Below are 18,138 nucleotides of genomic sequence, written 5' to 3'. Positions count from 1 at the left end.
CAAGTCGACGGCTTCGGCGAAGTTGTAGCAGCGTAGGCTCCGTGGTTACGAGGTGCACCCCGCACCGTCCACGAATTTGTTACAAGCACGGGGAAAAGGGGCTTATTCAGGCGTGCGAGAGCAGGAACGGCAGGCTACGAACAACAGGAATGGCCGCTGCACCGTCTTCGTTCTCCTCTTCCCCTCTCTTCTTGATCCCCGCGTCCCTTTGACACGCTTGGACGTAACAATATGTATAGTTTTTTTCTTCGAATGGCTTTGCGAACTTGATACTCAATGGTTTTTCAACAAAATATTGCTTTACAAAGGCGACAATGCTCAGTGATTATGCACACACGCATAGACATATTTCCTATTGCATTTATAACTTTCTGATTTCGTAAAAGTTTGGCCTCATATAGAAAAATACCACATGGTAAAAGCAAATTATTCCACAAGAGCGTCTCAAACCGCAAGTACGCAGATGAGACTAATGTATGCACTGTCGTAGCCATACTAGCTGCAAGTTTGCAAGAACTAGAGATCCCTTCAGTAGTTATAGTATAGGCTACATGAATTGTGTCTGTGTATACTTCCTGATGATATTCCTGCATTTAATTTTTCCGTGAACGAAAGAAAGCACTTCTTAAGCTCGTCTGCTGTGCGCCTTTTTTTTCAGTGTTCTTCGGATGCCTCGGCGCTCTGTTCTTAGCGCTCGGCTTCCGGCGAGTGTCGAGCCAAATGCACTGCGAGATGGCATGGCGTGTGCTGAGCAGTCCGGTCCGTTTTTTCGACGCTACACCTCGGGGCCGGGTGCTCAATCGTTTCTCAACGGATTTGGACAACGTCGACACGCGGCTCTTTTTGGCAGCAAAGCAGGTTCTGCAGGCGCTGCCGGTGGCAATTGCCAAGATTATCGTGACGGGCCTTCAGTCAATGACAGCTGGTCTTCTGGGAGCCTTCGCAGCAGCAATTTTTCTTGTGCTTGTGGTATGTCCTACGCACCGGCATTTCATTAGCCTAATACACTGCAGGTAAGACTACAGGTACAGATAAATGAGTCATGGTACCTGAAAATGTTTCTTTGTCAACAGAGAATTTGCCTCCTTGTTTTCGCTGTCAAGTGTAGCCAGCTCCCATTAGCATATTAGTGTTTTGATCGGTTTATATACATGTTAATGATCACTCTTTCTTAGGTTGAAACCTTGAAACGTAACGGCGAATGCGTTTTGCGCATTCATTTGACGCTTGCTAATGGAGGAAAAGTAACGTGTACATAGACATGGAAAGCTACAAACACAACTTTTAGTTTTCGTCATACAAATGTCAGTCATTACGAGTTCCTGGCTTTGTTTCATTTTAGGTGATAATGAATAAGGGTCGCCAGTTGCAAAGCACACTTTACGAGTATAAAAAACGCTTTATTCAACCATGAAGTTGTCACTTCTACGTGGCCCTAAAAGTGCAGGATTGTGTCCCATTCGCTCCTTGACAAAGGGGTGGCGCAGATCATGTTGAAGCACGCTCGCGACAAGGATGCAACGTTGGGGGAAGATGAATATGAACTTCGGCAGTGAGAAAGTAGCACTGAGTTTTTCCGTATTGAAAGGACCCATTAATTAGGCACATGTAGCCTTCAGAATTCTTGGTTGAAACCTGAAGGAGTACGCCTCATCTTTCCGGGTTTTCGGTTTTCGCCAAAAAAGGTCAATCAAAACATAATCATCAAGAAGCTAAGATGGCGATCGGCGCGCTATTTCTAGCAGACATTCGGTAAAATGCAAGTTCATTGGTCAATACAACATCAGGTGCCAACCTGCCAACAAAGCACTCCAACAAAGCAGCTTGCGGCTGCTTCGCCTGCCGTTGCGACTAAAACGAGAAACGGGAAGGGTTTTAGGGGTACACAAAGAGACTAAGGGAGCCTTAACCCGAGTACTTGCAGTTTTGCTGCTATCGCTAGTCCCTGCTATCACTATGACTGTTTTTTTTCTTTTGAAAGCGTGGGGTCACGTGTACGACGCAATTTTTTACTGTTCATAGGAGCTCTGCACGAGCATCATGTTATAGCGTTGATTTTTCATTCAGATGTGTTAGAATACTTAATGCGCTTACTAGTAATGCCCGCAAAACCACATCATCGCACAGCGTTGTGCTATCGCTAGACGGCATCTGGAAACGTTTGGGTTATATGAATTATTCCAACGGAAGTGTTTAAATGCACGGTTTTGCAGTCATCACTTCAGTTCAGTTTCTTACTTTAAATTACTGGTCTTTAATACCTTAAAGTACCATAAAATATTACAGTATTACCTTAAATACCTAGTCATATAGCGAGTTGGAACACCTACAAAATTAGGATTAAAAATTGCTAAGCTCGACGCCAACAGTTCCCCGCCCAAAAACGACACTGTGAATAATCATCTGAAAAATTAGGCTCATAAAAAAGCGTATTATCAGATGGAAACAAAAACTGTAATAACCTGAATTGTCGAGAAAATAGCGACACCGCTGAATGCTAGATGAGATGCGACCTTGATATTTTAGTATTGCTTTTTTATTAATCGACAGTTACAAACACTTTTGGCTGACAACCAGCACAAATTGTCCCTGGAAATTTCAGAAGTAGGGGCCATATAATCCAATACTATTCCTATACGTTTTTATTTCAGTCTCGTGACGTGAAACTCGCGTAACTGCGAACGCAAGCATCGGGCTGTGACCCACAGCGTTGCTTGAACAGCCCAATCAAATGCTCTCCAACTTTAGAGAAGGTCACTTTTCTTGGCTTTCAAAATAAATTACATTGCTACATTGAGGAGTGTTTCGCTTCTAACTGGCTGCCAGGAAGCGAGGAGCACGTTCAAGAGGAGGGGGTTTCATGGGGCCAAGCCAGCACACTGACAATCGATAACCGGAATAAGAGGGTTGTGCCAGCGTCTGTGATTGGTCTGCTTTCTATTAGCTGGCGGTGGCTGGTCTAAAATCGCGGTAGCTTGCAGCGGAAGGCTAAGAGTGACGCTAAAACAGGTCCTCAGCATAGAAGAGTGGGCAGAGCGAGGTCGTAAACGTGTCGAACGTGCTCGAAAATGGTACATGGCAACGCAAAATTTTTATTGTACGCAAATAAACGCATGATCTCCGACAAGTGCCAGTAGCCAGTGCCTGAGCGACCGGTGGCAGCCACCCTTAATTCCTTTCTTAACGGGGCATCATGCGGCTATTCAGAAGAAAGTTACGTTTTGTTCGGCATAATAATGCATCTTTAAGGCGTACACGTCACTGCGACGCGGTGAGTTTTGTGCCTTTGTGACGTCGTGTTACAGGCAGGTGAAGTGGATGTAGCCTTAAAATTTTGACCAACATCAGGGGGCAATGGCTAAAAGGCGTCAAATCAGAAAACTATTTTTCTTTTGTTCTGTCAGATTATGCATAATCCGCGTTTCACGTTATATCGCATGGCAAGCTATCGCGGTTTTCTTGTCGTTGCATGGCAGACAGGCGAAGTGGTTGTGGTCTGAAAAAAGGTTCTGACCAATCGTGGAGGGCTGCTTGCAGAATTGTCATATAAATGTTCAGAATAGCTGTCAGGTATAGCGCCCAGCTATCTGAAATCTTATGCCTCATAAACGTCCACACCAGTAGGTGTCCGCAAAAACATCTCAAATGAGGCCTGAATGTTTACCATGCAAGAGAACGCTGTTGAAGCATTGCACAATCCATTGCATTTTTGCACCGTAACTAAATGAAATGTGATTTGTGTTAACAAGTATTTTTAAGACCACAATCGAGATGTACCAAAATCGTTTAAGGATAGTGAACGCTCTCTTGTTTATCGCAGGTATATTTAGCCAAAGCTTCTAATGCTGCGAGACGCCTTGAAAGCGTGGAGTACTCTCGCCTGCTTCAGCACGTGACGGAGACTCGCGACTCAATGGCCATCGTTCACTCGTACAGAGTAGAAGAACGCTTCTGTGGTCACTGCTACCGGCTCATCAACGCAACTATTCGGGCGCTCCTCACATACAATGACGTTATACGGGCTGTACGGTTTTCCGGAGGCCTGTCTGGAATTGTGACTATCTCGGCAACGCTCACCTCTATCATGCTGACATTGAGATCAAGCCCCAGTGCAGCATACGATGGCAGCACCATTGGGCTAGCTTTAAGCTCGTCAATGGGGGTGAGTTTCTGAAAGAGCATGATGCTTTTGTATGTCGGTCATCTCGCTATATTTTTCTTCAATATCAGTTCCCTACCTTGGGCTCAGGCTGCTTTTTGTCGTTGATTTTAGTTTGTGCGAGTTGGATAGGTCACCGTAACCGGTCTTTCGGCAAACGTCATTAGTACAACTGGTATGTTGGCTTTGTAGTTTCTTGCAGATAATTTTACAAATAAATGTTACCTCAATAAGAGGAGCGCCGCGCTCACCTAGTCAGTGTGAGCTTGGCCATGGATGAGAGCGATGCCGGGCCGTCTTCTCTGAGCGTTGGCAGGGAGCTTGGCGACGACCATTTTGAGCCGTCGTCGCCAAGCGGCGTCTAACGATCCCACGGGTATCGCCCGGTGAGCTGCTTCACTGGAAAGTGTCCGGAATGCAGCAGGCTTTGCACCGTCGAATGATTAGGTCTGCCCAACACTAACCATAGGCATGCCTAGCCACCGACCGAGGCACAGCCGTCGTACCTGGCTTGACGATGATTGTATACCTAAGTATAATAATAACAACTAAATCAAAGGGTAACGAAGTGAACAAGAACTTGACTAGGCTAAAACAAGGTTTCACTCCTGAGCTAAGCCGCAGCCAGTTTTGTGTGTCTCAGGCAGCACTTCTTGTTGTGCATATTGTGATACATCGCAGGACTAATGAGCAGCTGGGGTATGAGGTAAGAGAGGAACACCTTCAAGCAATTGTTAAAAGGCATGGAATAATATTTTTTGTAACTACCCGGCACCAGCATTGCTGGTGACGAGCTCACCGACGTAGCCACTAAGCCTGCCTATGCAAGAGCCAGACCCGTTCCGATACCCTAATTCACAACCAACGCTGCAAGAAAGCTTCATTTTGTTGCTGCAGCTGCGAAAGAGATATGGATATTTCGATAGCTACCAGAAACCTCACCTTCATAAAATTCATGGATTCAAAAAGCTACAAGCCCCATCAAATGTTTCTGGCTCCGAGGGGACATTTTGCTACCGGCTCTAACTCGAGGTAGCATTTCAAAAAACGTGCACGTTCCACTATGGAAGGGGGAGGGGTCATGCCTATGTGCGAGTTTTGGGAAGCTACAGAAACGATTGGACATAGCGTAAGTCCTTCTCCGGACAGCCATAGGCCTGCTGCACTCTAGACGACTTTGTATGTGAAGATGCTTGGACCATGACCATGAAGCCACGATACCTTAATACACTTCCTCAAATCGAGAAATCTTGACGACCGTTTGTAGACTGGGTTAACACCTGTAGATGTGCTGGAAATTGTACTCTTTTGCTCTCTCCTCTCGCTGCTTTTTTCCTATGTCTCCTTCCCATTGTGAAGGGTTACAAAGCTGACGTGCATTTTAGTTAACATCTGTGTCTTTCCTCTCCTGTTTTTCTGTGTTTCTTGGGACAGCCAATATCAGGGAAAAAATTGCGAAAAGGAGCAATGCACCCACCTCGTAAAGTTGGTGCAGAGGGCATTGGCGGTGGCCAATGCCTCCTCTTTTAAGCTTGTATAATGCATCAACTTGGAAAGTCAGCAGCAATTTATTGCAAAAATTAATTCTTGTGCCTAATGCAATATGCTTTATAAAGAATGACAGATATGTCAACTGTAATATCCTGGAATTGATATTCATGCACAGTCGGGGTGATCGGGTGCGTTATGTGATGTCAACAGATAAACTCGTTCCGTGTGGAGCTGTGTGCGGTATACTACAGTGTGTTGTTTCAGAGCACTCCGGCTTATGAAGATAGAACTACGCATAATTCATGTGTGTTTTATTGTGTTATAATACATTTGGGTACTACATGGGCAATTTCTTAAATGCCACGCATGTCTTGGATATCCCTTTGTACCGTGTGTTTTCTAGACTATACCGAATATTTACAGTTGGCTAGGGGGCACCTAACACAATTTTAATATTGATCTGCGCTACTCAAAGGGGCGGAGCTTACTTCAGCAGGCCACAGGAGCGAAAAGCAATGCAGGCACAGAGAGCATTGAATCAGATACGCTTAGCGTATTCTGTGGTGTCGCCATTGTCTAATTTCGTGTTTTCTGAGTGTGTGCTGTTTTTAGTTCTTCAGTGAGAATATTAGGCAGAGAGCTTACAGCACATAATGGAGTTAATTAATATATTCACTAACATAGATTTTAAGGCACGCGTCATATATTTCAATTTAGTAATTGTAGCTGGTCAGTTCATTTGAAATCAATTCAACGATGACAAGGCATCGGGATATTTATTCCAAAAGTCTGAAGCAATACATTTTGCCTTGCCGCTATTTTCATGCTTCAGTCTATAAAACAACTGCTTTAAAAGGAAACGATTGAAGCAATATTGCATTTTTACTGATTCTTCACGGCGCATATATCCAGACAGCTGTCATCCTCAGAATTACTTCTGTGTACAAATGTTGACCTCGTTTAGCAATCGCGTTCAAATATTACAAAGATATTATCAGACAGAGCATGACTTTGCAGTGTATACATTTTGATAAAAATCATGCTTATAAACTTACAACTGGAAGAGAGGTTCATAGTGGGATGATTCTAGCAAAATCTGGTGCTCGAATTCTTCAGCCACCATAAAAAAATGAATCCTACGTCGAGTTTTTGCCAGATTTTGCATGCATAGGTAGAACAAAAATATTGTGGCTTTTTGGCTTGCTTTATGGTTGCGTTGTATTAGATACTAGCGTCACAGCATTTCTTTAGAGTTGCTAGTTGTTTTATAATCAGGAATGGTAAATTCATTGGTGCCCCTCCCAACCCAGTGGATATGTGTTTGAGCTGTTAAACAACGGGTAAGGGCTTTGATTCCTGTGTATGGCTACCGAATTTCGGTACTAAGGAAATGAAACAAAATTAAGAAAACTCAGAATTTATGTTTCTATATATACTATGACATGCTTCATGAGTAAGAACATCACTCTATGAAAATAAATACGGAGGCCCTCCCTACGGTATCTCATATCCAGTCGCTTTGGAAATCGGCAAAATGTGTTAATTGATGTATTTGTGCGATCTCCAATGCATAAATAGGTCACGAAAAATTTGAGCATGCACTAAATTTTGCCTAGACCTTGTTTGTGGATTATATCCACCGTACGGAAATATTTTGCATTTCCTGCGTTTAGAGTAAATGGGAAAATTATCTCTTCAGTACTATCGAATGACGACACTACAGATTCATAGAGGCTAGTTTGTGCGAAACAAGATATTTGTAATGAAAAAAAAATGGCTGTGCAAACATTATTGCAAGAATCTACAGTAATAGAAAGCCACAATGAATCAGTTTTGTGAAGCCCAAGTATGGCCCTACCACAAGGGATACTCTATCAACAGTCACACGCGTGGTACATTAGAACATTGTGCCATAGTTCCTTCTGGCATTCACAGCGGGACGTATTTAAGAAAACAGCTGTTTTTTATTTCTTGGAATCAATGTGGTACATCCAGTTTGCAATTACGGGCACTGGTTTCCTAATCACTATACTCTATACTAGCTATAGATGTCGAAATGAAGAGGCATCACTGCGAAGGTGGCATTTATACATCTGCAATGTTATCAGTGCTTTTACCTGCGGCTTCAATAAGAACACCATTGTATAAAACAAAAGAACAATTCGTGGTGGCTTGTCAGTGTGAGTTGTCAGCCCAATCGAGCACTAATGTTGATTTTATTGGTTTATTTGAGTAATAATTCTTCTCTGCATCTTTTACTGAATACAGATCCCTCTCCTCATCATGGCCGTTTCTGTGGGAGTGTTCATTTTCTTCCAAACGTTCGTATCTTTCGAACGCTGTTTGGAATACACTCGGCTTCCTCCAGAGGTGAGTCTGACGTCTAGATGTAACCTTGGGAAAGATAACGTAGTGCAAAAAAATACCTTTGAGAAACAAAGAAACCGCTACGTTCTCAAGCTGCATGAACCCGTCAGTTAACGTTTTACAAGAAACATGTGAGACGCTCTTCCTGGAAGTCGCCCTACCTCATGCAAGTGCTGTTGCCGTGTAGTACCATCCATGCAGTAGGCGCGAGCAGTTTCTACAGCGCTTGTCTACGTGGTCCTTTTTTGTCCTCCGTCTATGTATGCGCTGTAAGTGACGATTGATACCATGGAATACCAACTAGCCCGTACTCAAACCTTGCTTCAGTTTATAGTTTATTCTAATCACACTTTGTCAGAACTCTTGTAATACTGACATTCTGGGATGCAGCAGTCATTGCCTTGACTACGCGATATCTTTATTTGATTAGGTAACGCGGTTACCCGGAGCCAGAAACATATCACTACTGTGCTCCAGTACCGCATATAATCAATTATGCACCTTATGATGCAGTTCGAGCGCTTTGGAGAGAGTACTGAGCAAGGAGTGGTGTTTTTTGTGCTCCCTTAGAGATTTAGTATCACAGATCGCTTGTGCGAACGGCGAAAATTTAGTCACAGAAGAACAAATCTACAAAGCTGCGCACATCTACAAGCACGTGGCATTGTGAAGACTACCGCGTCGTCTTCTTAATTTACCAGAACCATGCGAAGTTACCTTGGCCATGAAATTGTCTCCTTAATAAGTCTTGCAGTTAAACGAGCAAAATGTTTGACAGCGCTTCTTAAAGATGTCATGTTTAATCAGGCAATAATTTGTCAGGTCTCTCTCTTTACGTGGTCACATTCTAATGACTGTGTAATGGTTGTATTTATTCCTTCTGTTTACAAAAAGAAAAAAAATTATAAAGAAAAAATTAGACATCCACCCGTTCGTAGCAATTGCTGCAATCTGTGCTTTTTCTTCAACTCTGAGGCTTTTCTTTCAAGGAACCCGTATATGGGTTTCCTTTGTAGCAATTGCTACGAACGGGTGGATGTCTAATTTTCCCTTCAATAATTACTTCTCTCCACCTTGCTGGTTTCCGCAGAACTTATAGGTCAAAAAAAAAGCTGCAATTCGGCATGCAGTCTTTACGCTGGATAGAAATCACACAAACATGCAGAAATAAATCAAGTGCCCTGATACTGAAGTTTCTTTCCGTGGGAAGAAACGTATGTAAAAATAAAAAGAACTTGCGCAATACACTAAAGGTACATCTTATTAGGAAAACAAAAGCCTGAGACAGGAAAAACAAGAAAGAAATATATAAGACGATTCATACTACGGATTCATTGACACAAACAAAGTATTCATGTTTCGGAAATTAACAGCGCTAAACAGACAAGCTCGACGGAAAAGAAGTACACCACACTGGCGCTGACTCAAAGCCGAAGCTGTGAAGCCGAAGTTTCTCTTCCAAAACACAGTATTATTTGAAATCAGAAAATATTGATACGATCTACTTGAACCCTTCATAATTTCGTCATCATAATCATGCATGGTATTCAGTAGTGAAGGCGTTTGGCAACTGACCAGTTTTTTATATTCTGAGACAACCGTTAGGTCAACGTGCTGATGATGCGCATCTACAGGCGAGGAAGACGAAATAGACACGTAGCGTTCACAATAATTTCCGCCGTGTGCTGAAGCGGGCAGCCTGGCCGCCACTTAGGCTGGCAAGAAACGTCGAACAAGCGGTTACAGACACAAAATGCGAACGTTCTGTGAACCACGGCAACGCCGGTGAGAATAAACTTCAATTAGAGTGACACGGTAGCTCACAGGTGAAGTTTTTTTCTTCAATGATGTAGGCTCCTGAAAAACTCGATAGGAACTGCTCAGAAAATCCCAGGGTACGAGCGGGTTTCCAGAGAAGCACCTCATCTCCGAGCCGAAAGGCAACATCGCGGTGAGAGCTGTCGTAACGCTACTTGCGGTCTTGTTGGCTGGCTTCTGTAATGAGTCGAGCATGTTCTCGACATTCGTCAAGTCTTGAGACGAAATGTTTTCACACAGACGCCGATGAGCTAGTAGGGATATTACAGAACGAGGCGTCGAGCGCTAATGTCGGCGTACGGCCGTAAACAAGGGAGAGATGGGAGTGCCCGGCAATTCGCTGAACAGCGGTGTTATGCGCAAACGCCCTTAATGCAAGAATTTGCCCCACTTATGTTGGTCTAGTCCGATATCGTTAGATATGATTTCAGCTAATGTGTGATGAAATCACTCTGTCAGGTCATTTGTTTGTCGGTGGTAAGCTGACGTTGTCTTATGAACTGTGTGAGGGGTTCTGACTACTTCACGGATTGTCGACAAAGACGTCTTGGTTCAATCTCTCAACAGGATGCTTCGGTGCTCCATGAGGTCACAATGGCTTCCAAAAAGTAGTTAGCGACTTCTGATGCAAAGCATAGAGGAGCGGTCTCTGTGTAGCGTGTAACCTGGTCAACAGTCTCACAATCCATCGATGTTCTGCCGACGTGGTAGAAAGAGCGCCGAAGAGGTCTACACCAATGATGGCAGGTGTCTACGGACGGTGGCGGTGGGTTATAGCAAGACGGCAGGAGGCGTTGTTAGCCCCTTCCACAGTTGGCACAGCGTGAAAGAAGCGGCGTACTTTGCAACAAAGGCCGAAACGCCGGGGCAGAAGAAACGGCTATTTATCTGGTTGTATGTTTGGGGAAAACCGAAGTGGCCAGCAAAGTGGTCGTCGTGGAAGGCTTCAAGAACCTGCGTCTGCAGCTAACACGAGGAAGAACTGGAACCCAACCATTTACATCAGAATGGTAAATGTAATGGTGCAGCACATGGTTCTCAAGTTTAAACTGCTTCAGTTAACAACAAAACATGGCATTAGGCTTACATTAAGTTCCACATAGAGGTTGCATAATGCGGTGGCATGATTGGTCAACATGTTGTTAAGAGGCCAACTTCCAGAGAGAGAGAGAGAGAGAGATGCAAAGTAGAGAAAGGCAGGTAGGTTAACCAGAGTTAAAGCCTCCGGTTTGCTACCCTGCACAAAGCGAACTTCCATAAGACGTCACTAACTACGATACCCTGTGAGTTCCTTTTGCTTTAAATAAATCGTCGAACTATTTGCCTTATATCAATAAAGCTGCTGTTTCCATGTCATCATCGAGACGCTTGCTTCTTGTTTCTAATTGGAAATAATAACACAATTTCACAAATCAAATAACCTCTCCTTTATCGTTTATTGCTACATAATGACTACGTATTCATTGAATACAATTGTTTAATCACTTCAATTGTTGTACCTACCTGATAATTTCATTATTAATGGTGTGAATACTCGTATTTTGCTGTAAGCGTTTTATTACTCTTTCTTGCTGTTTAGTAGTTTTCCATTTCATGAAGCATATGAAAGAGGGTCCTTCCACAGTATTTTCACTATGTGACCTCTTTCAGCAGAATATGATACATTAAATTTATATTGACACAGTGATGAGGCTCTCACGCACCGCGAGACGGCGTGCGCAAAGTCGGCGTGGACTTCAAGGACTGCCACCTGAGCACAAGCCTCTACCCAGTCTAGTCAGAAGGATGAGTACATTAGTTCCATCTTCTTCAACTCCACCGACCGATGTTGTCCTTAACCAGCCGCGAATACCCACATCCTTCAATCGGGACACCTACGAGGATGTTGAGGACTGGTTCGATCACTTTGAGCGTATCGCAGAATTCAACGGCTGCACTCCAAAACGCAAGCTACACAACTCCTACTTCACCCTCGAGGACTATGCGCGGACATGTTTTGAGAACTATGACGCGGCCCTATCAACATGCGAAGAATTCCGACGGCAGCTAATCAGCACATACGCAAGTCTCGATCGCAAGGAGCGAGCTGAATCTGTAATTCAGGCGAGAGTACAGCGGCCGAACGAACGCGTCGCAATGTTTGCCGAACACATGTACCGACTTTTCTGACGCGCGGATCCGTCCATGCCGGAGGAAAAAAATCTCAGGAACTTGATGCGCGCTGTCAAGCCAGAGTTATTCGGTGGCCTAATCTGCAAACCACCAAAGACCGTTGCAGAGTCTCTCGCGAAAGTGATACCAATGGAAAAGGCACTGCAGCAGCGAACAACCGCGACGTGCCGACCCTAGAGCGTGACCATCTCCCTATACCGATAAGTTGCGGGAGCTCATTAGGCTTGTTGTTCGAGAAGAGCTCCAAAAGCTTCAGGTGGCTCTGGCACTGGTACCGCGACTCGCTCTGGGTGAGGTCGTCCAGGAGGAAATCAGGCAGGTAGTCCAACTCCCAGAGCGCAGCGAGACACCACAGCACGAGGTAGGCTGGCCACAGCATCGCATGTCGTATGCGGAAGCTGCACGAAGTTCATTGTCCGCGATTTTTCACGATGTGAGTGAAGCCCCCGAATTTCATGGTGTGCTTCACGGTTGAACAAGCAACTGGCGACTTCAGGCCCCGCTGCATGCCATTCATGCCTGAAACATGACCACCCCGCAAGAGCGACCTATGACACCTTGCAGACCGGAGGCGTTTGTGTTTCTATTGCAGTGAAGCCGATAACCTGCACATGGCGTGTCCTTACTGCCGAGCTGGGCTCCGTGGATTTTTACTGAATGCGCCATGCCCGCTCAATGGTGAACGCCCCCTGGAGATTGAAGTCTACCTCGCGGACACCAGCATGTCGTTTGCCCCACGATTCTGTGACTCCTCGCCAGCGTCATGCGCCCGAAACAGGTATTCCAGCCCCCTCTTCGCGCCGAGCGCAACAAGGCGTCACTCACCCAGCCCTGCCTCCAGGTAAAACTGAGTCCAGAGACCTGGGGAGGTGAGGTCGCTGACGTTGCGAACGCTGAAGATCCTCCACTACGACGGCCGCAATATGACGTAATTGAGACGCAAAGAAAGCAGTTCAGTTCAGTGTCAATATTTTGCGAAGTACTAGTTATCATAGATGACCACGAAGTCACGGAGTTAAGCGACACGGTTGCGGACACATCTGTTATAAGCCAGAATCTCGTGTGTATGCAAAACAAAGTTTCGACGCAATGGACCGGAACTCAGATCCCTACTACAGGAGGGCACCTCATAACTCCACTGGGCCGGCGCACGGCACGAGTCAACGTTCGGGGCTTCACGTAGGTCGGCGACTTTATCATTCTTCCTGAATGTGCAAAGGACATTATACTCGGCATAGATTTCCTTCAGGCGAACGGTGCCATCATAGATCTGCAGGAGTCTAGAGTCAGCTTCGCTACTATGCAAGCCATAGCGAACAGTAATGACAACGACCGGGAAATCGCGCTTCCCGTAGCTGACGATCACGTCGCGTTCCCACCCAAGAGCAGCGTGCTTACCCATGTCCGATTTGACATAGAGGATGGCGCGGAGACCCTCAATGTGGGTTTCGGTGCAGTTCTCGTGCAGTGGCAAGCTGGTGCGGAACGCATGATTGCTTATGCAATTCGCAGTCTCACCAAGGCTGAGAAAAACTACTCAGCCACCGAAAAAGTATGCTTAGCCGTTGTGTGTGGAATTAGTAAATTCCAACTGTACTTGCACGGTAGACCCTTTAGGGCTGTCAGCGATCAAAACCACGCCCTTTGCTGGCTGGGCAACCTCAAAGATCCTTCAGGCAGACTGGCCCGTTGGAGCCTGCGCTTTCAAGATTACGACATTGCAGTTGTCTACCGATCTGGAAAGAAGCACAGCGACGCTGAGTGTTTGTCACGCGCACGACTCCCTACGACATCATCGGACCCTCGCGATGACTTACCATTTGTTGGCTTTATCGATGCCATAAAGATGACTGAGCACCAGTGCACTGACCCTGAGCTGCTGCAGCTGATCGAGAACCATCAACAAGTTGAAGGTGTTTTACCCCGCTGGCTCGTGCGCGGCTTACCATCGTACTATTCGCACAACAACGTCCTTTATAGGGAAAACTGCGAAAGCGGTGCAAATACGTACCTCCTTGTTGTACCATCGGCGCTGCGCCCTGACATTCTGCAAGCCAGACGTTTTGAGCCATGCGCGGGACACTTGAGGTTCGCTAAGACAATAGCAAGGATAGGACAGAAGTATTACTGGCCCCGGTTTTTTGCTTCTGTGCAACGGTACGTGAAGACCTGCCGCGATTGTCAGCGCCGCAAGAAACCACCAGGTAAACCCGCTGACTTTCCCCACACTGTGGACCCTCCTCAAGCTCTGTTCCAACAAATAGGACAGGATCTACTTGGGCCATTCCCAGTGGCCTCTTCGCGCAACAGATGGATATTCGTCGCTACCAACTACTTAACATGGTACACCAAAACCGAACCAAATTCCGCAAGCAAACTCGTATGAAGTGGCCAAGTTCTTTGTACACCACATCATCCTACGAAATGGTGCACCATCTGTTCTCATCACCGACCGTGGTACAGCATTTGCAGCTGAACTTATGCAGGACGTTCTCCAGCCGACGCATAGCTCTCACCGGAAGAGCTCGGCGTATCACCCTCACACCAATCGATTAACGGAACGTCTGAACAGAAGGCTGGCTGATGTGCTCTCCATGTATGTCGACGTAGAGAACAAGACGTGGGACGAGATTTTACCCTGTGTGACTTTCGCGTATAACACTGCTGTACAGGAGACTACATAGTTCGTGCCGTTCGAACTTGTATACGGGCACCACGTCACGTCAACACTTGAGGCCATGCAACTTCTGGCTGATAATAGCCCTACCAGCGAGCACGTGGAAGAGTTCGTACAAAGAGCCGAAGAAGCACGCAAGCTTGCTCGGCATCATATCCGGAGCCATCAGCATACCTGCACTCTTGATACAACCAGGGTCGACGCGACGTCTATTAGAATAGAGGCGCCTGCGTGTGGCTCTCGACGCCCATCCATCGCCGTGGACTCTCGGAAAAGTTGCTCCGCCGGTATTTTGGTCCCTAGAAGGTTACACGCGGCCTCAGTGACGTGACCTACCAAGTCGTCCCTTGCAGTTGTGACGCCGGGTCGCTGCGTCGTCATCCTCGCGCTGCAGTTCATGTGTGCGCATGAAATATACTATGCGTGTACGTGAACGCCCTGATGCCCCTGAGGAGCTCCATTTCATGTCGTCGCTGAAGGAACTTTTTGACGCGACTGAGACGGTCGCTTTTCGCATGGGAGGGGGGGGGCGGGCAATTGACACAATGATGTGGGGCTCCCGCACCGCGGGATGGCGTGCGCAAAGGTCGGTGCCATGAAAGACGATGAAGCGCGTAAACTGCACGCTCTTCTTCTGGCACGCCACTAACGAGAAGCGTCTATTTTGAAAGAATCCATCTTCAATATACAATATATGCTTTTTTATCACAATAAATTTCAAACTTGAAGCTCACTGTAGCGATTGGAGCGCCGCGCGTTTTCAGGCGCTACGAGTGACAAAATCAGTGAAGCCGTATTTTCATGGTCCCTGAAATGTAATGCAGAGGTACGCTCGTAAATGATAGCGGCAGGGTGGAGCGAGAGAGAGCGTCTCCATCTTGATATTTCTTCCCGCCCCTGTAGATCACGTCACAATTAGTCTTGCAACTGGAGATCCCAGCCCCGAAGGCGACTAGGCAAGTTTTTCAACGATGACAAGCAGCATAACGCCTGATGCTTAGTAACTACGGTAAACTGCCGACGCAATGCTTGCGAAGTGCCGGATTAAGCACCGGAAATAGGACACGAGGCGAAGGCAACTCCGTAAGTGTTTCGGATCTTCGGGGCAAGGAAACTGAAGAACAACAGCAGTCTTGTCAGGGTCTCACAGGATGCTATATGTACTGACAAGGTGGCCCAGCACTTTGATTATCTTGCTGGCAAAGCAGGAATCTTTAGTGTTCTGCTTAAGAAGAGCGTTAGACGTTTCGGTCAACTCTTTGTCCACATGCTGAAGGTGCTGGCGAACAGTGGCAGAACAATACCGTCAAGATAACGCATCAAGTTCTCCATTTCAGGCCACATAAAAATATGTCTTTAATAAGTAAAAATTTGCAGGAGCATTACACAAACCGAAGGGGATTACACTGAATTCGTACAGTTTGTCTGGTATTGGAAATGTTGTTTTTATCCTTGCGCGCTTCGTGCATATATATATATATATATATATATATATATATATAAACACGTACTCTAAGATTGCTAAAACATTGAAACGAAGACAATCCGCGGCTAAATACGCTTGGGATGAAGTCGGCCTTTCCTTCAAAGAACTCAGTAAGGATTCTAAGCTTCTGTTCCTCTCGCTACCGGTGGGCGCAGTCGTCTGAATTCCTCGTGTGACGACGAACATCTGAAGGGTAAAGAACCCCGTTGCTCCGGTGCCTACCGTGGCCTGTCCCAGCCCGTTGCGTCAACGCGACCCACCCATTTTCAGCGGTACAGAAGACCATGACGTAGAAGACTGGCTTGCTGACTACGACCGGGTGAGCATCGACAACCACTGGGACGATATCAAAAAAAACGAATTGCGTATGTGTCGTTGCATTTTGACCGTGTCGCCAACATGTGGCACCACAACCACGAACGTGTTCTGAAGACGTAGACGGCCTTCAAAACTAGTGTGACGGAGGTATTCGGGCGCCCTGCCATTCGCAAGTTTCGTGCCGAGCAGCGTTTGCGTGATCGCGCGCAACAGTACGGCGAGACACATACTAGTTATATAGAACATGTTGTCGAGCTCTGCGACCACACTGACGTCACAATGGCTGATGCCGAGAAGATTCGCCATATCTTAAAAGGCATTGAGGACGACGCCTTCCACATGATGTTGGCGAAAAATCTGGCGACAGTCTCTGAACTCGTCAGTCTCTCTCACAGCTGCGAAGAACTACGCAAAGAACGCGTAGATACTCGTGAATCTCCTTCTCAGATCACTTTAATGTTGAGCTTGGCTGTTGCCCCGGGTACCACTTCGCTGTTGCTACAGATCAAGGAGTTCGTACGTGAAGAGGTGGCCCGTCAGCGTTCTCTGATTTCACTTACACACGGCCAGCCGAATGCTCCGTTGGTGCCCGCTCTCAAATATGTCATGAATGAGCAGGTAGCCGACCACATTTCGCCTTCTCTCTAGCAGGCTCCGACTGTCGCTCCCCTGACGGAGGCCGAAGTCTCTACGAGGCATGCCCCACAGACCTACGGTCCCATTCGCCGGCCTTTGCACTCCTCCCCGTTTCTCCTTCAGCCCAGCCAGTCATGCAGTATGTGCGGCCTCAATACCATTGGCGCACAGAAGACGACCCTCCGATTTGTTTTTATTGTGGCCGTGCTGGACACGTGGCACGTAACTGTGGCCTACTTACACTGAACGTTCCCAACAATGTGCTTCCATATGCGCCAGGTCTCCAACAACGCCGCAACTATTGAGGCACCTTTGAACCTGCATCTGCCGTCGAGACTGCATTCTCCGCTCGCCGTTCACCCTCTCCTCACCGCCGCTCCCTCTTCCCAATGCACCGTCGAAGGAGCCCTCTGCGCCTGGAAAACTAAAGATCGGTGTTCAGAGGCCCTATAACATAAAACTATTCAAATATGTTTCTATTCCAGCCTCCTGACGTCAAATTTGCGTAAACACCGACGCAAGCACTGGGTGGTAACCCGCAGGGTTGTCTGAACAGACAAATCAAACGCTCTCCTCGTTCATAGGAGGTCACTTTTGTTTGCTTGAAAAACGAATAACATCGCCAACACTGAGCGGCTTGTCGTATCTAATTGGCTAACAACAGGCGAGGAGAACGCTCAAGTGGAGAGGGATTCACTGGGGCAGAGCCTGTGCACTGAAAATCGATAACCGGATGAAGAGGGTGGTGCCGGCGTCTGCGATTGGTCGGCTTTCCCTTACTTAGCCTGTGGTGGCTGGTCGAAAATCACGGTGGCATGCAACGGACGCTTAAGAATGACGATAAAACTGACCCTCAGAAATGAGGAGTTTGCAGAATGAGGTGGTAAACGTGATGAAAGGGCTCGAAAACATTACACGACCACGCAAGTAGTTTTATTATACGCAAATACACCCATGCTCTCCGGCAGGAGTGAGTAGCCAGCGTCTCAGCGATCGGCGGCAGACATCTCTTAT

The 18,138-nt window shown here is 46.5% G+C and overlaps 1 protein-coding gene across 1 annotated transcript in view; it reads left to right on the top strand.

Moving 5' to 3' along the window:
* The first annotated feature begins 7,933 nt into the window (after nt 1–7,933).
* Nucleotides 7,934–18,138, top strand: part of LOC139047900 (ATP-binding cassette sub-family C member 2-like) — a 64,978-nt gene continuing 54,773 nt past the window's right edge. Inside the window, exon 1 of the mRNA XM_070522077.1 lies at nt 7,934–8,020. Within this exon, the coding sequence (XP_070378178.1) occupies nt 7,934–8,020 (87 nt within the window). The remainder of the gene's footprint in view (nt 8,021–18,138) is intronic.

This window comes from Dermacentor albipictus, chromosome 7 (assembly GCF_038994185.2).
Source record: "Dermacentor albipictus isolate Rhodes 1998 colony chromosome 7, USDA_Dalb.pri_finalv2, whole genome shotgun sequence".
Taxonomy (NCBI): Eukaryota; Metazoa; Arthropoda; class Arachnida; order Ixodida; family Ixodidae; genus Dermacentor; species Dermacentor albipictus.
The sequence above is the reverse complement of the archived record's forward strand: the minus strand, read 5'-3'. Positions and strand labels throughout refer to the sequence as shown.